Source organism: Quercus lobata, chromosome 9, assembly GCF_001633185.2.
Source record: "Quercus lobata isolate SW786 chromosome 9, ValleyOak3.0 Primary Assembly, whole genome shotgun sequence".
Lineage (NCBI taxonomy): Eukaryota > Viridiplantae > Streptophyta > Magnoliopsida > Fagales > Fagaceae > Quercus > Quercus lobata.
In genome coordinates this window covers 16340525-16365082 of record NC_044912.1, presented here as the reverse complement: position 1 = coordinate 16365082, position 24558 = coordinate 16340525, and the positions used below count along the sequence as shown (strand labels likewise).

Below are 24558 nucleotides of genomic sequence, written 5' to 3'. Positions count from 1 at the left end.
AAATAAATACCAGATTTGCAATAATAACAATAGTTAAAGAGCTAAAAAATCAATTTTTTTATAGAAAAAATTGAACCGCACTGTTTTATTCGAACTATTTGGTTTTTAATGTTAAGTTATTTAACCCAAATAATCATATTTTACTTCTATTTTACACTTTTATTTATGGCCTATTAAGTGTTTTGCATATAAACTAGAAAAGGTAGGCAAAATATTTGTAAGGTTAGAGCATCTCTAGTAAATTCTCCAAATTTTTATATTGTTTGGAGAATGAACAGTGACTTTTACCTTTTAATTACCTACTTTTTTAAATACAATTTCCAACAGATTTTCTATCCATTCTCTAATTCATTTAAATATTATTTCTTTATTTTTTTTAATATTTTTTTATTCTTTCTTTGCAGATCACCCTTTGTAGTAGAAAGAGAACAAGAGGAGAGAATAACTCCTTTTTTTTTTTTTCTTTTTTTCTTTCAGTTGTTTGATTTTGTTGGTTGACGTCAATGATCTCACGGTGCTAGAATTTGAGAAGACAACAAGAAGAATCCAAGAAAAAATATAAAGGCAGAGCCTCCTTTCACTTGTTCTATGAGAAGCAACAGAGAGAGAGAGTGCGAGAGAAAAAAAAAATCCAAAGAAAGAGAAAGAATTCATATAATAGTAGCTGGTATAATATTTTAATAAAAAAAATCCAATTGCTAATGTATAGTAGCCCATCAGACTCTTGATGAGCTACTGTTTATGAGCACAAAAAAAAATTTTGTGATTTAAAGAATCTGCTGGAGACCATTTTTTTGGTTTCATTCTCTACTATAGAGATTATTTTGCTTTTACCTAAACTATTGGAGATGCTTTTAATAGTTTATAGTATTAGCAAACCATGTCAAATTGTACTATTTTAGTAATCTTGAGTCTCTAAGTTGTGAAGAATATGTTGAGGATCGTATACAAGAATAATTTTAAAAATAAAAAAATAAAAAATTTAAAAAGGTTGTTTCTATCCTAGAGAGAGCCACCTTGATCATCTCTCAACCGATTGAGATTAAGCTACCAATAGCCAGCTTGATCGACTCTCAATTGATCGAGATGTATAAGGCCAAAATAATGCCGAGGCCTACAAGTCGACAATTGTTTAGGAATTCGTGCCCTACTACTTATTGTATATAAGAAACCATTAAAGTCAGATCAAAAATAGTTTTTAGAGAACTGTATTTGTCCATCTAGGATTTTGTAACCAAGTTATCATTCACATCAAAATTAGAGAAAATGTAAAGATTTAGATTAGTGATTAAGCTGAAGCTATTTAAATTGAGAGAAATGTTGAAAAATGCCTTAAGGGAATTGGTAAATGAACTATTTTTGGAAATATTTTTTATGGAAAATGATAAAATAATTAATGTTGTTGACAATTTTTTATATTTCTCATAAAATTATGTTAAAACTTTCTTAATATAGTTTATTAACAATTATCGTAAAAATACTCGTTAACATGACCCTTTAATTGATATAGATTTTTCTTCTTAAAAAAAAGCTAAAGCTATTTCAATCAATATAGACGTGTTGCTATGAGAAGCTTCTAGGCAGTCATTAAGGTCACGAGTTGTTTGTTCACGTGAATATAGTCCGAAATAGAAGATTCCACAACTGGATTGGAGCTAAGTTTGGTTACGTTAGTAAGTCTATACTTGAGGTGGCATTAGAATTAGGACTAATTCTTTTGTAAACACTTCACATTTTACTAGTGATTTTGTTTTCTTAAGCATTCACAATGGGAATGGTATATGCCATATGTTACCTCTATTTAGCATTGTCTCTCAAAAACCTCCACCATCCGAAATTGTAAAAACTTAGAATTGTAAAAAAATTTACAATTCTACTACATTGCCATCCTACTTTTATGATGGCACTGTAGCAACTTGTATCCTATTTATATTATATTTTATATGCCTCCTTCTTTGAGTTCTCTCTCTGTGTCCATCTTCTCTCCAGAACTAGAAATGCTCCAAGCTTGTCTCTTCAGTCTTCTCTCTTCGTATCCATGGTAGATTATTTTCAGGTGTGGGTGTGGGTTGGCATGGGTCAAGTGATAGCGTGGGTCTTGCGGCTTGGATTTAGCGGTGTGGGCATGGGTTTCTAATCGGAGGCTTGGGGTTGCTGATTAGCGTGTGGAGATCGACAAGTTGGCATGGTGGGTTTCTTCAATATTTTTTTTTTCTCTTGGTGGTTTTTATGGTGGCCGTTTCTTGTGATTGTGGTTGTTGGTGGTGGTTTTTGGCAATTTTTTGTGTTGCTTTTCCTCTTGGTGTTTGTTTCTTGTGGTTGTTGTTGGTGGTGAGTTTGGTTATGGTGGTGGTTGCTGGTCGGTGGTGTGGTGGTGGCAAGGTGGCAGATTTCATGTGGTTGTTCTTGCTATGGTTTTTGGGTTGGGTGGTGGTGGCAATCGGCATGGATTGATGGTGGGTTTTTCTTCAATTTTTTGTTTTGGGATTGTTGTTGTGATTTGCTAGGGTGGTTGGTGGTGTAGCAGTGATTTATGTCTGTGTTGTGGGTGATTGTTGCTGGGCAGAGGATGGGTAAGTGATTGTTGCTAGGTGGAGGTGGTTCGGGTTTGGGTTTGTTCACGGTGGAAAGAGAGAGATAGGGGAGGAAGGAAGAGAGAAAAAATTAGAGAGAGGAGATTATTTATTTGGTCATATATTTTAGTGGATAATATATATTATTTTAATAAGTAGAATAGGAAAATAAAAATTGGGATGTTGGGTGGGTTGTAAAATGGTATAGTATAATTGATAAAGTAGCTTTTTGAGATTGTAATACAGGATAAGATACAATTTCCCATTGTGAATGCTCTAAGAGCATTCTCATTGGCAATTGTAAATGGGAAATGTAGGGGAAATTTAGCATTAAGGCACAAAAAGAACCCAGTAGCCGAACTTGTAAAATCTGAGAATTGCAAATTTTTTTGCAATTGTGCTACAGTAGCACAATTGTAAAAATTATAATATATTTTAATCCCTTTAATTCTTTCTCTCTCCTCTGTGTTAGACTCTTTATTTCTCAACTCTCTCTTTCCTTATCTCAGATTCTCAGTAGTTCGTCTCCCTTTCTCTCTATGACTTCTCTCGTCTCTCGCTCTCTCTCTTTGTGCTGGTGGTTGGGCCTCAACACCGGTAAGAAGTAGAGGCGGTCCAACAAAGAGGCGAAGTAGTGGTATCTTTCTTTCCATTACAAACAACATGCTTCACTTGCTCCCTCCTCGTGTCCACTAGCGCTCCTGTCCAGAACGAAGAGAAGGCTAAAAAGCGTCGCTGAAGTGGGTTTGAATTCGGGTCGTGAGTCGGATCTGGTGGCGATTGCAGCTTGGGCCATGAGTCAAATCTGGTGGGTTAGGTGATAGGACCTTGGGTGCTGGTTATTTGATGGTGGGTTTGGAATTTTGGGTTCTTCTAGGTTTTGTGTGTGTGTGTGTGTGTGTGTGTTTTTTTTTTTTTTGTGTGACGGATGCCTAAAGGAAGAAGGGGGTATAGCTGAATTGGGTACGGGTTTGATATGGATGGTGGCGAATTTATCTCTGCTATTTCTTCTTTGTGAGTATGGCTAAATTGGCATTGAAGAGAAAAAAAAAAAAAAAATCAAGGCCTTTTTTAAGTTGCAGGCGTGTATTGGTGGGTGGTTCTTCTGGGTTTGGGTTGGTGGTGGGTGGATGAGAAAGAGGGAAAAACAGAGAGACAGAGAACAGAGATGAAGAGAGAAGAGAGAGATTTTTTATATTATTTTAATATGTTGTATGAAAAAATAAAAATTAGGGTATTAGGTGTGTTATAAAATTGTAAGGTATAATTGATAAAGTAGCTTTTTGGGATGGTAAAATAGGGTAGGATGGCATTTTCCATTGTGAATGCTCAACGTTGATAGTAAACTCTCATAGTACTTTTTTCTATTAGGATTTTCACTTCATAAACATATTGCTTGTATCCTTTTATTTTCCACATTGTTCTTTAGCATATTGTTTACGTGGCTTGACTAATTGAAACTAAACGTTATACACATAATTTGTTAGTAAATTGATTTGGCTTGAAATTGATAATTGGGGTCTAAATTTCCCAAAATCAATTCAAGTGCCTTAATTTTAGTCATTTTTTTTAAAATCATCAAATTCAATATTTGAATACATTTTTTGAATAGTAATATCTTATCAATTTCAATCTTTGCTACACTTTTTTTTTTTTTTTGGTAAACGGGAAATATATTAACACAAAAACTAAGTGGTGTCCACAACAATATTACACAAACGGTCCTGGGTCAAGCCCATCTTGTCATAATGCAACAGGTTCAAAATAAAAACAGGGGAAGACTCAAAGACAATAAAATCCTCCTCCATGGTGGTGCCAAACTTTGCAAGGGCGTCTGCACACCGGTTGGCCTCTCTAAAGCATTGTTTCAGCCGGATCTGATGGATGTTCTTCATAAGGTTCCTATAGTCATCAATAAGAGAAGAAAACTCCCCATTAGTATGGATATCTTGGGCTAACAATGATATCGCAACCGAGGCATCAACCTCAACTTCCACCGCCTGGAGGGATAAATGACAGCATCTAGCTAATCCATCGTAGATGGCCCACAGTTCAGCAGCTAAGCTCGACGTAATGCCAATGGCCCTTGCAAAGCTCGAGATCCAATTGCCATGACAGTCACGCAAAAGGCCCCCACACCCTGCCATCCCGGACTTCCCTTCACTAAACCGTCTGTGTTCAACTTCACCTAACTCTCTGGAGGTTTAGCCCAACTAACAGCAACAATAGATCTACTCCTAGGCTCAACATGGTCAATAACACAAAACCAGAACTCATGAACTTGTGCCTCAACAAGTTTGTATAAATTTTGATGGGAATGGGAGGGTTGGAACATCACCTTATTCCTACTGAGCCATAACTGCCAAATGCCAAAAAGGAAGAAATAAGCCCAGGGGTGACTTCTCCTCTTTGCGAGCACTTTACAGCAAGCATTTACTTTAATCCATTCCATCACTTCTAATCCAAAAGTGTGGATCATCTCATCAGGCCGATTGGCCTCAACCCAGAAAGCCTGTGCTGCCTTACACTCCCTTAAAACATGACTTATGGTTTCCGGTTGATCATGACAAATATCACAAGTTGGAGAAATTTGGATGCCTCTCTGAGCTAGTATCAACTTAAATGGAATGCTATTATGATAGCATTTCCAAAGAAACATTTGGATTTTGGGCATAGTTTTTAGCTTCCATAACCAGGCACCCCTAAAGCACTCGTCTCCTGTGTTAGCTCCACAGGCAATAATGTAAGCTCCTTCGGGATCAAAATCCCCTCTCGGGCTAGCAATCCATGACAAGTGGTCCTCACTAGTTGAGGTAGTCCTTATCGGTGTAGCTTTGATGGATTGGCTGAGAAAAGGCAAGAGTGAGAAGGATAGCTTATGTAGTTCCCACATGCCATTGTTGTAGATATCACAAACCCGTAAAACTGCCTCATCCTTTTGCAGTGGCCCCTCAATGCATTCTCGAACAGTACCCAAGTCCAACCATTTATCATCCCAAAAGGACCGTTGACTATTATTTCTAAAAGACCATTTCGAACCCACTTCACATACCACAACACCGTGAATAATTGCCTTCCATGATCTTGACTTAGGAGCCTTACTTGAGATTGTCCTTCTTTTGTATTTGAACTTCAGTACTTTAGACCAAAGTTCCCCATTCTCTTCCCTCATTCTCCAACAGAGCTTAGCTGCTAAGGTGGTGTTTCTTTCCTTTGCGGCATGCAAACCCAACCCCCCTCTGTTTTTTGGCTTAGTCACTTTAGGCCAGCCAACCATATGAAGCTTTTTCTTCTCGTCCGTGGACCCCCATAAGAAATTCCTGCATTCCTTATCCAAATTTGTAAGGATTCGACTTGGCAGTAAACACCCTTGCATAGTGTATAAGGGAATGGCTGAGAGCACAGCTTTAGTTAGCATTAATCTACCAGCCATGGACAACATCTTAGCTTTCTATCCCTGAAGCTTATTATGGACTCTTTCCAAAACAAAGTCAAAGTCAAAGTCAAAGTCAAAGTCAAAGTCTCGAGAGGAAAATTTTTTGTGTTAAATGGGGAAATCGAGATATTTTCCCAAGTTGGGCATTGATCTAAAGCCCAGAATATTGCATAAAGAATCCCGGGTCTCCTCATCAACATTTGGTGAAAAAAAAACTCGCGACTTGTCCATACTCACTTTTTACCCTGATAGCTCACAAAAGGTATCTAAAGTGTCTCGAATACTCTGACAATTTTTCATATCTGCTTTGGCAAAAAGAACAAGGTCGTTCGAAAAAAAATATGCAAAAAGGAGGGTCCACTTTGGGAAGATTTGAGTGGGTCCCAAAGATTTGAAGCACACTGGTCAACGATTAGAAACCCCAACATCTCCATGCATAGGATGAATAAATAGGGAGAAAGAGGGTCACCTTGTCTGATTCCTCTTAAGGGAAGGAAATGATCAATTTTTCCTCCATTAAAAAGAACCGAGATGGAAGAGCCCGAAATGCAGCTCATAATAAGCTTCACTGTGTCCTGGGGAAAGTTATAGAGAGTAAGCACATCCCGGATAAAATGCCACTCAAGTTTGTCATAAGCCTTCTCAAGATCAATTTTTATTGCCATATATCCCTGCTTACCCTTCTTCATGCTTATAGTGTGAATGAGTTCCTGCACGATGATCATATTATCAAATCCTCTCCTGCCCAGGACAAAGGCAGTCTGTAAGGGGGAGACCATCTTATCCAAGAGAGGTCTAAGTCTTTGTACTATGATTTTTGTCACAATCTTGTAAATAGTATTACAAAGGCTAATTGGTCTGAAAAGGCCAAGGCAGTCAGCTCCTGAGCACTTAGGTAAGAGAGTGATCAAGGTTTCGTTAAGATGGCTTGGCATGACCCAAGTGCAGAAAATTTCACACACTTCCCTCACCACCACGTCCTTCACAACATTCCAATTCCTCTGATAGAAACCTGCGTGCATTCCATCTGGACCAGGGGCCTTAAAAGGCTTCATGCTCCAAAGCCCCTCTTTCACCTCCTTTTCTGTGACTGGGTAGTTAATCATCTCACCTTCCTCACTTGACAGCTTGTTATGCCAGCTTGTGATATCCCAACTAGAAATGGGAGCACTTTCTTTGTATGTAGTGAACAAGGAAATGTAACCCTCCCTAATAATTGAAGCAATAATCTCCTCATTATGCATCAGATTACCCAAGCTATCCTTAAAGCAATATATCATGTTCCTTTTCCTCCGGATCAGCGCTGACATATGGAAGAAATTTGTGTTTCTATCTCCCTGGATCAGCCAGTTATACCTGGATTTAATCGACCAAAATTCCTCTTCCTGCTGATTTAATACCCAGTACTCTTCCCTCAACTCTCTCTCCAAAACTAAGAGGTGGGCATTTGGCCCATTGCCAAGGGCTTTCTTTGGTACACTTAGAACCATACGGTACCCTGGCTAATCATTTTAGGGTAGAAGGAAAAACTCGACACATGTCACATGATTTCATCATGTATCCCTAGAGGTAGATCATTGTCTTGTATGTTTGTATAGGAGGTCCAAGGGGTCTTTCTTCCCATTGAAGGTCTTGAGCTGTGAGAGTGAGCACAGATAAAATTCTAATTAAAGAAGCAAGTGATTTGGAGGAGAAAGAAACTTTTAGATGATTTTAATTAAATGTTATGTTAACGGGTGTCTTTAGGACAATGGTTAATAAACCATATTGAGAAAATTTTGACATTATTTTTATGGAAAATATAAAAAGTTAACAAAAATTAATTGTTTTGTCATTTTTCCATAAAATGTTTCTAAAAATAACTTATAAATCAATGTACTTAGGACATTTGTCAACATTTTTCTTTAATTAAATGTGGTTTGCGCCTAGGGAGCACATTGAATATTTTAAAAATGTTTTGGTAGAACCTGGACTCTGGTATTAAGCACCTTAGGGATGTTTTCCCAAAATGTGACTATATTGAAACGGTGAAATAAATTTGGTAATTAATTTTTATCTGATCTCACGGTAAATTGATTTGTCTAATGCACTTAATGAAAACAGCTCTCATTGAGTCATTGTCTTCTATAAGTTACGTCCATAAATTTTACTTATGTTGGAGTTGATGCAATAGTGCTATATAAAGCATGATACATGCACAAGAATAAGCACCACTACCACCATCGATCCTTGATACTATATGAATATGGGTGCCTCGGGTGGTCCTCATAACAATATAGGCAGCAGTTTCATGGTATCACTTATTTTATTGCTCATTTTTGTCCCCTCATCACAGAGTAGCTTCTCTGATAAATTGAAGCGAGCCTGGAAGCTGGAACAGTTTTGCTCATCCTTATCCATTCACTAGTACACTTAAACTCACGTCTTATATGGTGTTCTCTTCGTTTAGCTTGTGTGTTGGATGAAGGAATTCGGAAAAATGGCCACCATTAAAACAGGCCAGTCGTTTAGCTTTTAATTTACAGAAAGATCCCCTGAAAGAAACAACATGATGTGTTTGAAACAATCCATGATGACAGACCTGCAACATCTAGCACAACTTGGTTTAACCATCCACACCATTTTAGACTTAGCTTCTTTAGCTATTAGAATGCCGATCCAGTATTACTGGGGTATCTCTAGTAGTTCTGTAATGATAATTTAACCTCTTCTTGTTAATGTTTTTCATGGTACCAAGAAAAGAAAAAAAAAGATTGAGTTGGACTTGGAGGATTGCAAAATTTCACAAGGGTGATATTTGAATAGGAAAAGTAGACACAATCCATAAAACTTTTACTATTTCTACTATGAATGAGTAGAGTAGTAGTATATAAGATAATATATCTTATTTATTTATGAGAGAAACCATGATAGAATGGTATCCTACATTTCTACCAAAGTTCATGGGCTCACACTTGAAAAAAAAAATGAAGAACAAGAATTTTGTTTCATCAAAATTGAGTAAACCAACATATTACATTTACAAACAAACAGCTTCACTGAAAACAAAGCCAACATGTAAAACAGTGCAAGCATTTATAGTGTATCTTAAATTAAAAACAGAGTATAACAATTTCCAAATACAGCACAAAGCTTTGAGATGCATTGTACATATTCTTCATCTTGATCCTATTAACCACTCTTGCTATCGCATGAATTTGCATATTAGATAAGCAAAGTAGGACATCACAAGTATCACCTTCGAAATTTTCCACATGCATGCAAGCCAAATTTAGAGTTTTTTTCCCCGTGATATTATCGAATTCGAGTGAAGCGAAGCCATGCTTAAATACCTTCAAACTTCAAACATATCCTACTATATGTGAAAAATCAAGAAATACAACTAGTTTTGTTATCATGGATTAGGAATATCTTGAGGTACTTGTGTTTTTATCAGAATCTGCTTCTTTTTCTTGTCATCTTTTATCTCACCATAAAAATATGAAACAAATCCCCACAGAGAAAGTGCTAGAGCAACTCCTTTTTCTGCTTGAAATTTTTCTCGGAAGAAAATAACTGCTAGGATCTCTGTCACTGGGAGTAGAACTGCAATTACAATTCCAGATAGCAAAGACGAAGCACAAAAGATGATTCCCACTGCTCCCATGAAGAAACACTGCCAAATAATTGCACTCCACACTATCACCACGTAGTACTTTGTTTCCCCGAGCTCAAATGCCCTCGCTTCTCTTGGAATTGCCTACAGAATAATAGAATTTACACTGCATGAAATATTCGTAGCTACAATATTATGGAATTAACTTGTTAAAATTTCACTTGGGTTGGTTTTAAACATGTTGTGATATACCATCACTGCTTCTTTACATAACATACAACCCACAGCTCTAGAAAATGTTTTATTAGGAGAATTTATTATGACGTTTAGCTTAATTAGGAAAGTGATCCAATTGAGCAGCTACCACTAGTTGCTTCCGTACGCAACTATAGATCCATTTTTCATACATGATGCAACTTCGCAACCCTTCACATCAGACCGTCTTGCGCTTATAAAAGGTAATTTTTATACTTTCAATGATGAGTTTTTCAATATTACTAATAAAAGGTAATTTTTATACTTTCAATGAGGAGTTTTTCAATATTACTAATAAATTTTTTTAATTACTTAATTCCATATATAAAATTTAAAATTTTATTGAATAAAAGTGACATTTGTTTACATAAATTAGGGAAAATTACACTTTACCCCTAAGTTATACTCTTTTTTACACTTGCACATCTAAATTATGAAAATGCACACTTTATCCCCCTAAACTATTTCTCAGGTAATACTTGTCCCCCTAAACTATGTGCATTTTCATAGCATAAGGGAGGTAAGTGTAGAAGGATGTATAGTTTAGGAGGGTAAAGTGTGTATTCTCATCATTTATGAGGGTAAGTGTAAAATGGGTCATAAATTAGAGGATAAAGTGTAATTTTTCCAATAATTTAAATAGGTTCGTATCAAAACTGGTCAACCCAATAATGATATGAGTTATTTTAGGTTGTAGGAAATACAAAAAATACAAAATTAACCCATTTTTTAATCAATTTGCATCAAGCCAAACCACTTTGACATAAATTTATTAGACTAAACATTAAATAGCAAAAAAAAAAAAAAAAATCATTTCATGTTTATATTGGTGGATTAAGCTAAATATTGTCACACTTTACGAAGAAATTTGAATATGAAATGATTTTTTTCCCTTTATTCAATAGTGACAATCAATTGATCACACATATCAAGAATGACACTATCATAATAAAACTCACAATTTTGCAACAATTTGTCCAAATAACAAATTGTGAGTGATGGAGTGGTAGACTAACCACTTTTATTCAACTATGTACAACTCACCACATAGATAAGTTGTAACAAAAACTACAAGTTTTATGGGCAAAATTTAAGTACAATACTTAGATAATGTTTCTTAGATTTCTCTCTTAAAATTCAACCATGTCACTATACTTAATTAAAAATACACTTCCTTCTCATAAGAAAAAAAATTATATAACTGAATTTTAAGAATAGAGTTTAAAGATCAACACCTAAATTTTGTTTGGGCTTTATTTTGACACAAGTATTATTCTACTTTAGACTTTCTAACCTTGGGGGGCGCTGAGGTGATTTCCATATTTGGGGAACTCATTGAATTGATGTGATATAAACATCTTGACCCATCAAACACCTCTAAAGGACTTGTAAAACACATAATTTCAACAATGTTTTAATATTGGAAAAAGTCAAAATGTAGTGATTGGAGTTTGTGTAGAAATTTTTTTTTAATGATTTTAGTCAGGGTATATATAAGTAAAATTAATTTTTAATCATATTAAATTGAAATATTATTGTCATTTAAAAAAATTAACTCTTTGAAGCCATGACAAGCGTATAAAACAATTTTTGTTAAAAAAAGGTATTAGACAATTTCTGTTATTATTATTTAATTTATTTCTTCGATGGATATGTATATACACACACACGTGAAATGACTACTTAATTTTATATATATATATATAAATATATATATATATATATATATATTTTTTTTTTTGCTGAAGTGTGATGAATACTTAATTATTATGCCAAAGAAAGTTCTGACATAATCCAACGTTAAAAATATAGAAAATTAACTTCTCCTATACTTTAAGAAAAGAAGAAAAAAAAACAAAACCCCTTCTCCCATTCTCAAAAATATATTGGTCAACGAAAATAATTAGGCCAGCGAAGAAAGAGAGAGGCCAAAGATGGACTGGCCGAGACACTAACATATACCAGAAGAATTTGAATTTCACAAGCCGTAAATTAAACTCATGGTTTATACTATTTAATAGATTTTTATTTCAACTTTTTACTTAAAACGTAATATATTATAATACATCTAATAATATTTTTATAAACTTTAAATTAAATTCGATTTTCAGATAGATAGTAATTTTGATTTGGTATGGTTATATTTAATTTTTAATATAAATTATCAGTTATTCTAAAACTTTAAACTAAATTTTAAACTATTAAAAAATGTAAATTCCATTATTTAACTATAATTATATCACATACCTGGAAGTCTTTGTTAATCAGCATCCCTATGGTGCAAAAAAGAGTTGCAAACAAACTCATCACCATCTGAATCTCCATCACCAATGAATAAGTGATGGCCTGCTTGGCCTTCTTGTAGGTCAATTCCACCAACGGCAACACAAACCCATATAGTGCCGAAGCACCTAGTGTCATGAAGAACCCAGCAAAGTACTCCTTATTAGATTCACCATTAGGACGATCATTGCTCGTATGTAAAGCCAAAACACCAGCACCAATGGTGAGCAAAACCACTGCGTTGATGGAATAGGAAGTGAACTTTTGCTTCACTAAAAGGAAAGCAAAGGCAGCAGTGAAAGCAAGCTGTGAGGCAATGATTAAAGAAGAAGTTGAGACGGGAAGGCGAGCCACGCCATACGCGTAGAGATAGTCATCAAGGCCTGTGATGATTCCTATAACTGCGGAGGCAATGAGCAAAGGTGGTTTCATGAAGAAGAGCTTGGTGGTTGTGCCTTGTTTGGCTCGGCGGTTTAAGTATGTGATTATGAGAGGGAAGAGAATGATAGGCCAGCCACCAGTTTCAAGCCAACTTGAGAACCAAACTCTTTTTCCGCCATGGATGAAGTAAAGTCGCATTATTAGTGGGCCGCCACAATTACCTATAGATAATAGGATGCAGCTTAGTATGAGAAAAACTTTGTTCATGGCGGGGTTTCCTTGAGCTTCCAGTTCCATGATTGTAGAGCTCTCTTTCTCGTCCTCTGTGTCTGTGTTTCTCACTTTCTCTTATCTCTATCTATGATAATATATAATAAAGTAGGGGTGAAAAGGAGACAAAAGAAAGGTCAAGAATCAAGATATTTTATTGAGGAGGTATGAATGAATTTCAAAGTGCCTTTATATTGGAATATTTGAGTATTTATTTTTGGATCCGTTAGCATTTTTAACGATTATTTAAAAAAAAAAAAAATTGATACGATTTTTATTGGAAAATATAAAAAGTTATAACAAAGTTTACATAAAAATTTCTAAAATTATTTATTAAACTGATGTTTTTATAAGGAAATTTGTTAACTTTTTTTTTTAAAATAAATTTTGGACAAGACTTAAGTACAGTTTTTAAGTGCTGTTTCTTAGACTTTTATTTTAAAATTCTGTCATGTAGATTTTTTCTAATGAGTAATACTACAGACATAAACTATTTTATAATATTTTACAAACTGCTGATGTGATTTTAGTATTTTTCAAATAATTATTGTAAGTAAAAATATGATATTAGTGATGGACCCATATTAGAATTAGTAAGAATTTGCGCTACATCAGTAGTTTGTAAAAATATTGTAAAATAGTTTGTGTTTGTAATATTACTCTTTTTTTTATAGAATGGAAGTGTATTTTTTAGTTAAGTAGCCGCATGAGTAAATTTTAAGAAGAGAACCTAAAAAACAGTACCTAAGATATTGTAACTAAATTTTGTCTTTTATTATTTATATATAGGGTTGTTTCAAAGTGTGTGTTACCGACCTTTAATTCGACCACAATTTGAACAAGTTGGTTTGATTGAAAGTGACTATATATATATATATATATATATATATATATATATGTTTAGCTAAAAAAGAGTGACTATATATGAGGCAATAAATGCAATGATACATCCAATTTCATAACATGTTAAAGTGATTTTTTTTGTTTGTTGAGAAGAACATGTTAAAGTGATTGATTAATAATTCATCAACAAGTTCTGTTCACTATATTTTATTTGGACCTATCCCTCTTTCTCTATTATTCATATTTGACATTTTCAATCTGCTAACTTTCATATATATGATGTTAAGAACATATAGAATATATAATCTAATGGTGAGATTTTTAAAATATAAATTCAATAACAAATTATTGGATTGTGTAATATCGCTTAGAATTACACCATTTGTAACTTGAATCTAAGCTCTCTCTCTCTATAGATATATATATATATATATATATATATATATATATAGTGAACCTAGGTATGTGCGGAGTAGTTTTGATATATCTAACATGATGGTGATTTGTAGAGTTATCCACGACTTAAGTACAAAAAGAAACGGCTATGATGTGTGGCTAACAACAATTCAAGATTCCGTTGGGGCTTCTTTCTTTTAGGTGATTGCTTGTCGTCCTACTAAAGCAATATTGTGGTCGATTCTTGGGATATTATTATTATTTTTTTTTTATGGGATTCTTAGGATATTATTGGTTGTTTGTGCTAACTAGAAAAGCTTTCGGAAAGTTAAAATAATAATCATAATGCTAGGTCCCTGTCATTATTTACCATTAGGAACTTTTTTCCATTTCTGATTGATTTTTTAATATATCCGTAACATTACCTTCTTACTCTCTCTCTCTCTCTCTCTCTCTCTCTCTATATATATATATATTATCTTTTATTCTTTTTAAATTTAAATGGATTTGGATATGATAGAATCTCTCTCTCTCTCTCTCTCTCTCTATATATATATATATATATTACCTTTTATTCTTTTTAAATTTAAATGGATTTGGATATGATAGAATAATAGAATGCTTTCACTCCATCTTTAATTTCCATCAAATGTTTGATCATGAAACTCCTAGAATTGTTGCTGAGATTATTGAGATTAAGAAAAGAGAGAGCAATTATAGAGCTTAAATAGAATTAATGTAGAATCGGCTTGATGACCTAAGTCCACAACACACTAAAATTGAGTGTATATTTTTATAATTTTTTTTTTTTGGTAAAATATATTTTTATAGGGTTTTTTTCTTCTTCTTTTGATAGGTATATTTTTATAAGGTTGAACTATATATGACAATGGAACCTACTATTATAATGAGATGGGTACATCATCATTATCACGGATCTTCTTGTTCTTTTCCCTTTAAAAAAAAAATAAAAAAATTTACTTTAGTGACTTGTTCTTCTTTTCTTCTCTTTTGTCTTCCTAGTTACACCATTATTCATCTCAATTGTCAACTTCCTTCGTATATGGTCCGTCAGATTTTCTGTTCCTTGTTTTAGTTTCTAGTTTTCTGCATCATTACATATGTTCAAATCATGTTGGAGTTGGATCAAGAAGTGTGGATGATTATCATTATCCTGTCGGGTTGGGAATCACCAATCAGAGGCGGAGCCAGGGGGGGGTCGAGGGGGGGCCACTGCCCCCCCTAGCCCACCCAATTTTTTTTTTTTTTTTGAAACTATCATTTTTATTTTCAGTTTTGAAGGTGAGAACAGTTGTTGGTTTTTTTTTTTTTTTTTTAATTGACTCGTTTTGGTTGCTGATGAAGTTGTGAAAAATGAAATTTATGTATATATATTTTATACTTGTTTTCCTAATCATTAATGGAACAAAATCACCTTAGCTACTTAACATATTTGTTGTTTCTATTTTTTTTTCTTTTTAAATACATAAGATATATGTGCATAAAATGCATATATCTTATACAAGTTTTGCCCACCCTCAACTCAAATTCTAGCTCCGCCACTGTCACCAATACTTGACAAAGAGAAAATAAATCTAATGTTGACAGTGTGTAAGGACTAAGAAGTCCAAGTATTTATAGACTTCTAATGACTGTCAGTAACAATTATGTTTCTTCTCTTAAAAATGCATCTTATCTAAGAAATATAACCTGTCAATGTATATTAAAAGTGCATTATATTATGGTGTGATCACCTATCTCTATTATTATATAGTAACATCTCTCACTTGATTACACCATAATTAATGGTGTTAACTGCGATAAACATACATTATGATGTCACCGCGGTCCAATATTGCCCAATGTTGATTCTTATTTATACTCTTTGTATATCGGTGTCACTGTGTCAGTGTTAGAATCTGACAAAACTGTGTACACATCTTGTCACACACAACTAACCTACTAGTCTTGCCTTTTAATTGGAAGATAAATTTTTTTTTGTCACTCTCAACCGTAAATACTACTAACTAGTAACTACCAAGATCAATAACCATGCAAATGACTCCTGACCCATTTCTAGGTTTCATTGTTTCAAAATACCAGTTTTTGAAACAGATCGTTCCAAAGCAAATTGTAGAAATTTAGATACAAATTTTTTGAATGATGTAGACAAAAGCACTTATCATTGTAATGTGGCTTTAATTAGATTACTCTTATAAGCTGGTTCCGTGCATGGCAACAAGATTCTAGCCTTTGTTTTAGCACCTTTGGCCGACCTATCTTGTCAAATTTGATTGGAGTTAAAACGACAACTAGCTGACTTTGAAAAATATATATCAATTTGTGTCTTTATCTAATGGTGTTTTGTGCTGAAAATTATGGTAGAGTAATTTAAAAAAAAATGTTCTTTTTTATTTGTTAAAGAGAGTTTTTTTATTTTTTTATTTCGGTTTGCATTTTGTGAGAATTATTTTAGTATCATCTATATTTTATTAGTGAAATTTCCTTCTCATTATCACTTGCAAATTTTTAGTATCCTCCCTTGTGTGTTTTAGTGTTTATTTTTCTCTTAGATTTTCTTTGTTCTATCATTTGTTTATGAGAATATTTCTCAACCCCATGATAGTTTTTTTCAACCGATTTCGTAGTTTTTTCCAATCGATTTTGTATGGGAGTGCTTCTAGAATCCCTTTCACATGTATAACAGTTGTAATTAACAAAATGGTCCTCTCAAGGCATTGAATAGGCTATCCCATGAAATTTTTATTGTCTTTCTTTTGCATACAAAATCCAGCAGAGAGTTAATGTTTGCCTTATTTATATGTACAAGTGTACAACACATGAGTTTTTTTAGAGTAAACGGCAGGTGTACAACACATCATTAATATCGATAACAATGTAACAAAATGTTCTTGTCTTTCTCCATATATTGCATTTGTACTATCCTAGGCATGCACAGCTGTGCAGCTAAAGTTGATGTTTTTTTTTTTTTTTTGTTTTTTCCAAGCTATGGAGTTTCTGTGTTATGTAGCTTCTCCTAGGAGCCCAACTCAAGTTGTGACTAGAAGCATCAGATGGGAGAAGCCAGCAATGGGATGGAAGAAATTGAACACTGATGGGTCGGTTTTGGGTAGACTTGGTCAAGCAGGCTGCGGTGGTGTTGTTAGAGATGATAATGGGAGTTGGATAGCGGGTTTCACAAGGCATATAGGTTCTACGAACTGTTTTGTAGCTGAACTTTGGGGTCTAAGGGATGGTCTCAGCTTGTGCCTTTCTCTAAATATTCCATGTCTTGTTGTAGAGTTGGATGCTAAAGCAGTGGTTGATGCCTTAAGGAACTACAACTATGATAACACTATTATATCTCCTATAATGGATGATTGCAGGAAGCTACTATCCTGTTTTCAGCAAATTCAGATCAAGCACTGCTACCGGCAAGCTAACAGATGTGCAGACTTGTTGGCCAAAATGGGAGTGGAGCAGGAAATAGATTTTCTTAATTTTTTGAATCCGCCTGTGGATGTTTTGCAAATTCTTCAGGATGATAGGATTGGTTTGCATGTAAATAGGACCTGCCATGGGCCTGTTTCTTCTCTTTGAGTTTTAATATATCGCCTATTTACCAAAAAAAAAAAAAAAAAAAAAAAAAAAGTTGATGTTTTTTTTTCATAGAAACTAGTGGCACAGTGCCATCGACGATTTTTTTTTTTTTTTTATGAACGCACCATCGACGATTTTGATACTAGTGATACAATAAAAGTTCACAATATCAAAAAGTTTGCAATATTTTGATATGATGTTACTCTCTAAAGTACACTCAGAGAAAATCCAGCAGAGAGTTAATGTTTGCCTTATTTATATTTACTAGTGTACAACACATCAATTTTTTTAGAGTAAACGGCAGGTGTACAACACATCATTAATATCGATAACAATGTAACAAAATGTTCTTGTCTTTCTCCATATATTGCATTTGTACTATCCTAGGCATGCACAGCTGTGCAGCTAAAGTTGATGCTTTTTTTTCATAGAAACTAGTGGCACAGCGCCATCCACGATTTTTTTTTTTTGATGAACGCGCCATCCATGATTTTGATACTGGTGATACAATAAAAGTTCACAATATCAAAAAGTTTGTAATATCTTGATATGATGTTACTTTCTAAGAGCATCCATAGCAGTGAAGTTAAATTTTTACCAATTTAGTTCCATCAAAAGTTATTTTATCTATTTTAGATATACACATGTTGCAGCAGTGGATCTATTTTAGCTTTCAACATAATAAAATAATATATTTATCACAATAAAATAATATTTCTACTACAATAAAATAATATATCACCACCACCACCACCACCACAAACATCCTCCTCCTCCTCCACCTCCACCACCACCACCACCACCAGTCCACAGCAGAGAAAAAAAAAAAAAAAAAAAAAAAAAAAAAAAACCCAAATCCTCAATCCAGACCAAACAAAATCACCAACCGGAGACAAATCCAGCACAAATCAGAGACAAGCCCACGCGTCGATGCTACCCACACTACACTCCTCGCGAATTCGTCCTCTCAATCCAGCGCCCTAGATCCATCATCATTCTCATCAAGGCCGGCTCCCCGGTTGATCAAACCATCGCCGCCCTCTCCTCTTTCATGGAGCCAGGCAACTCCATCATCGACGGCGGCAACGAATGGTACCTAAACACCGAGCGACGTATCGAACAGGCCTCGTCGCAAGGCTTGCTGTATCTCGGCATGGGCGTATCGGGCGGCGAAGAAGGTGCCCGATATGGTCCTTCATTGATGCCCAGAGGTTCTTATCAAGCATATTCAAATGTCCATAATATTCTTCAGAGAGTCGCAGCTCAGGTCGACGACAATTCTTGCGTGACCTACATCGGCGAAGGCGGTTGCGGAAACTTCGTCAAAATGGTACACAATGGAATTGAATACGGCGACATGCAATTGATTTCCGAAGCCTACGATGTGTTGAAGAATATCGGCGGGCTGTCGAATTCGGAGCTCGCCGATATTTTCGTCGAGTGGAATCGCAACGAGTTGGAGAGCTTCTTGGTGGAGATTACGGCAGATATTTTTAGGGTTAAGGATGAGTTTGGCGAGGGCAAATTGGTGGATAAGGTTTTGGATAAGACTAGGATGAAAGGGACTGGGAAATGGACTGTTTAGCAGGCGGCAGAGCTTTCGATAGACGAGAGAGAAATGAGAGCTTGAGAGAACTGAGAGTCGGTGAGACAGAATAAAAGAATGAAAAAAAATAAAGTGAGTTATATTATTTTAATTGGGGTTGGAATGAAAAATTATTATTATTTTTTTAGATGTGTGCTACAGTGCACATCTATAGATAGATGTGCACTGTAGCAAATAGGCTAAAATTTATAGATTTGCCTCCACTGCTGCAAGCCTTTTTTGGTATATTAGTGGAGCTAAAATAACATTATAACTTTTTAGCTCCACTGCAGCAAATGCTCTAAGTACACTCGGAGAAGCGGGTTGTAACTTTCTATTTAACATCTTAAAAGTTTGGCCGCAACCTGTAAGACTGTTTTTTCAAAAGTCGTTTAAAACACACAAACTATTTCACAAATTTAATTTAACATGTAATTATGTTTGTTGCTTCACCATAAGGGTTTTTTTTTGTTTTTTTAAGAAATAGTTGAAAAAGCCCCATGGATTGTGACCTCATTTAACTCGTTTTCACTAAATCTATATTTTATGAGTGATATATCTCAAGAGACGTTTAATTCAATAGCATCTTTCAGTTATTTCATAGAAGACAATTAATTTGATTCAAATCCTCCTATCTTAATTTTTTGTGTAAAAAAAAAAAAAAAAAAAAAAAAAAAAAAAAAAAAAAAAAAAGAAGAAGCTATATATTCAAAATAAAATCTTAAACAATGTCAATGGGGAAAAATTTAGGTTATTCAAATTTTTATATGTAAAATACACAGGAGTGTTGTTAGATAAGAACGTATATGTAAGTTTAGTTTTCCCATCAGTTTGCTCAAAAGTTCTGCAAATATTATCTTAATCAATTGAACCTTTCTAGAAGAAATGAGAAGTAATTTCATTTTGCAAAACAAATGGACCTAACTCGGATTTGATCAGATTGGTGCAATTGTGACGACGGTGGAATCATGTGGCACGTTTTGCGGGCTAGCGTGCTGGTCTAAGCCCATAATTATATCATAAGTTTAATAAGTTATTGGGCCTTAACTGTAATTTTGGACTTTCGGGTGTTTACGATGCCATACCGTGGCCTCTCTTTTGGTAATTTTCATTTAGACGTGCAAGTCACATGAGTGACCAGCGTCACTTTAAAGTTTAAATAGTTTGTCTACCAGATGACTTGATTCTGGAATTACGTCGAGTTTAAAAGATTCAGATACTTTAGATTTCCTAAGGTACTTTATTAATAAATTTTCTTAAATTTTAATTATTTTTTAATAATTTAATGATATAAATTCTGTCATGTCAGCATTCCACTAATTATTTTTTAAAATAATAAAATAATGTTGCAAACAAAAAAATTAAGATTATTGATAATAGAATGCTGACATGGTAGAATTTAGATCATTAAATCATTAAAGAATTATTAGAATTTAAGGAAATCTATTTGGTAGAGTACTCTAAGAAATTTAGAAAACCTAAATCTATTTGGTTAAAATAAAAGTTATTCATAAAGTATATTGATCATTCAAGGGGTGTCTTGGTATTTTTCCTTATAAATTTCCTATCAACAATTTCTTGAGTTAGGTTGAGTAGTTTCATGAGTTAGTCACAATTAATATGATTTTGATGGTGCGATATTGATAGTAACTATGAAAAATAGAGACGAGAGATAAATTAAAATAATAAACTTAAAAAAAAAACAATAAAGAATTACATTAAAATCTGTAATTTATTTATTATTAATTTTAGTATGTGTTAGGTGTTAGATAAATTAGTTTATTATTGTAAAATTGTTGAAAACTTAGCTTAAAATATATATATATATATATATATTAATAATATAATACCCTCACTTGTATTAATTAGTTGAGTGGATGTGCAGAGAAAGATTGATTGAATTTAAACTATTGTTTAATGGAAACGTTGAATCTAAGTTACATATGTTTCATAAAAAATAGAATCTAATATGTTACAATATAAAATATAAAGGAAAGGAGTTAATGAGCAATATTGGGTTTGCTCTGATCTTAGACAAGAGATGGCAAAACAATTGCGTGGCTTATCAGTTGACTCACTATGCAATGAAGTGGTTCGGCCCATATGACGAAATTTGGCACGGCAATTATTTTTAATGGAATTTGATATAGTTGTCAATATCATACAACATGCTATACATATTATACAATGCATATCTAACAAATTCTTTAAAATGAGTTTTTTTGTTATTTTTTTTTATTTGAACCGAACAAGTTGTTAGACTTGTTTTCAACCAAAAAGAAAAAAGAAAAAAAAGAACTAGATTACTTAATTTAGCATAATAAAATAATATATCCATAATTTTTTTTTTCTCTTTTTTGATTTCCTACTAAATTTGGACTACCCATTACACTTCATGTTTATATTTACAAATTTCTTTTTCTATACTATGAATAAGGAATTAACCGACAATATAATTATTTTTTATTTTTGTCATTATTGTTATAAGTCAAAGAAACTAGAATACCAATAATAAATACTTTTAAAAAAATTATTAGAGATAGTAAAGGTTGATGATAATGAAGAAGTATTCAATTAAGATATAAGTTTGTAAAATGATGAACATGATGATATAGTATTGATTTAGATGGAGTTAATAAGGCAATATGATGAAAATAAATTATTATTTTGGGTTATTTGTAATGTATTATCACTTTTGAGTTTAATCAATATAAATGTGTATGTTATAGACATATGCTAGTTTGATTTATTTAGTTAGCTTGTTAATAATTATTACATAAGTGATAAATAAATTAGTCATTAATTAGTTGAATATATTCAAAATTTATATGAATATACCGTATATATATGTATATCTATAATTTTTAATAAATTTTATTAAGTATTTGTGTATTTTACAATACACGATATAATATATAATACGAAAAAATCAAAAAATAATTCATGATTCGATTTACATTTTGACAAATATGAAACTCGATATCTTAGAAATCAAGTGCCATGTAAAATGTAACTCAATATCTAAGAAGTCGTGTACCATGTAATATTAACCGTAGTTGTATTCTCTCTCTCTCTCTCTCTCTCTCTCTGAACCATCCAATGCTCCTCATTCACTGGGAAATTTGTGAGGTCTCCAAATATTTTTACATGGAAAACTCTCATGAAATCAACAAAAAGTAAGAGGCTTTAGTACATATAGTTATAGATATAGATATAGATGGTGCCTTAAAAAAAATACTATAAATACTGTAATATGACCCACTTGAATAATAACAAATACATTTTAGAATTATGTGTTCAGAGCAGTTACCTAAAATCATGTTTATTTTTTTCCAAACACTCTCTTTAAACTTAAGTTTTAGTGGTCCAAACCGAGTCCAAATCTTCTATTTCACCTTTTCTGCTCCACTCTATCTACTCTATACTTCACAAATAAAAATTTTACACATGTCCACTTTTTAAATTAAATTCTAATTTTTTGCCTTTCTTTAGATATCTAAAATTAATATTAAAAAAAAAAAAACACATCCCCACCACCGCCGTTAACACCTAATTACAAACAAAAATCAAACGTTATTTGGGTTTGCTGAACATAGAGGCAACTCCTTTGTCAAAACAATAGGTATTTTTAATATTTGGACTTGCTAAACATAAAGGCAGTTCCTTGAACATAGAGGCGGTGGATGGCCGTGACCAATGTGTAAAAGAAAAAATTTAGGATTTAATTAAATAGGTGGACATGTGTCAAATGTTTATTTGTGGAGTATAAAGTGAAGTAATAAAATTGAGATAGAGTATTTGGGCTCGTCCGAACCATATTGAACCCAACACTTACTATTAAATAGTTGAATCTTATATAATTTTAGGTCGAATGAAAATAAATACCAGATTTGCAATAATAACAATAATTAAAGAGCTAAAAAATCAATTTTTTATAGAAAAAATTGAACAGCACAGTTTTATTCGAACCATTTGGTTTTTAATGTCAAGTTATTTTACCCAAATAATCATATTTTACTTCTGTTTTACACTTTTATTTTTGGCCTTTTAAGTGTTTTGCATATAAACTAGAAAAGGTAGGCAAAAGATTTGTAAGGTTAATAGTTTATAGTATTAGCAAACCATGTCAAATTGTACTATTTTAGTAATCTTGAGTCTCTAAGTTGTGAAGAATATGTTGAGGATCGTATACAAGACTAAAATTTTATTTTATTTTTTTTTTAAAAAGGTTGTTTCTATCCTGGAGATAGCCACCTTGATCATCTCTCAATCGATTGAAATTAAGCTACCAATAGCCAGCTTGATTGACTCTCAATTGATCGAGACGCATAAGGCCAAAATTATGCCGAGGCCTACAAGTCAACAATTGTTTAGGAATTCGTGCCTTACTACTTATTGTAGAACACCCTTTCCAAATAACAATAAATATAAAAAAATTTAGTTAATCGTCACGTTTCAAAACAATAATGAAAACTAGCATCTCGAGCGTCTAAAACTCGAGTTCCAAGATAAAACTCGAGTTTTTAAGTCTTGATTTGTAAGCGGATGGGTCTGATGTGGAAAAAATCCACGTGGAAATCGAGTTTTAAAGACTCGATTTCTATAAATTACAGAAAAACGCCGCTATAGGGCATTAAAACGTCACTATAGGACTTAAAAACGCCACTATAGGGCTGATAAGACTTATAAAAAAAATTTGCAGGAAAACGCCGCTATAGAGCTTTAAAACATCACTATAAGGATTAAAAACGCCACTATAGGGCTCCCTGTGGGGTGATCACGCTTATAAAAAAAATTTTGCTGGAAAACGCCACTATAGGGCTTTAAAACGTCACTATAAGACTTAAAAACACCACTATAGGGGAAATTTTTTTTTTCATGGAACTCGAGTCTTAAAGACTCAAGATCTATGTGGCATTTTCAGTCCAAATCATCCAACCAAACACTCGCAAAGCGAGTTTATAAAACTCGGGTTTTAATATGGATCTCGAGTTTGTAAAACTCGAGATGCTATTTTTCTTAAAACTTTGAAACGTTGTCTAACTTACTACTTTGAATCCCTATTAATAGCTATTCTGCACATTCCCTCACTTATTGTATATAAGAAACCATTAAAGTCAAAAAAAGAAACCATTAAAGTCAGATCAAAAATAGTTTTTAGAGAACTGTATTTGTCCACCTAGGATTTTGTAACCAAGTTATCATTCACATCAAAATTAGAGAAAATGTAAAGATTTAGATTAGTGATTAAGCTGAAGCTATTTCAATTGAGAGAAATGTTAACAAATGCCCTAAGGGCATTGATAAATAAACTATTTTTAGAAATTTTTTTTATGAAAAA

General features: G+C 33.3%; 2 protein-coding genes across 2 annotated transcripts; one reads left to right on the top strand and one right to left on the bottom strand.

Moving 5' to 3' along the window:
- Window positions 1-8998: 8998 nt before the first annotated feature.
- LOC115959348 (purine permease 3-like) lies at window positions 8999-12859 on the bottom strand. Its single transcript, XM_031077698.1, has 2 exons — window positions 12107-12859; window positions 8999-9748 (listed from the first exon to the last, which is right to left on the bottom strand). Exons 1-2 carry the CDS (start codon window positions 12818-12820, stop codon window positions 9404-9406), a joined length of 1059 nt encoding a protein of 352 aa, XP_030933558.1. The 5' UTR covers window positions 12821-12859; the 3' UTR covers window positions 8999-9403.
- A 5824-nt stretch (window positions 12860-18683) lies between these two features.
- LOC115961302 (6-phosphogluconate dehydrogenase, decarboxylating 1, chloroplastic-like) lies at window positions 18684-19217 on the top strand. Its single transcript, XM_031080302.1, has one exon. It carries the CDS (start codon window positions 18684-18686, stop codon window positions 19215-19217), a length of 534 nt encoding a protein of 177 aa, XP_030936162.1.
- The last annotated feature ends 5341 nt before the right edge of the window (window positions 19218-24558 follow it).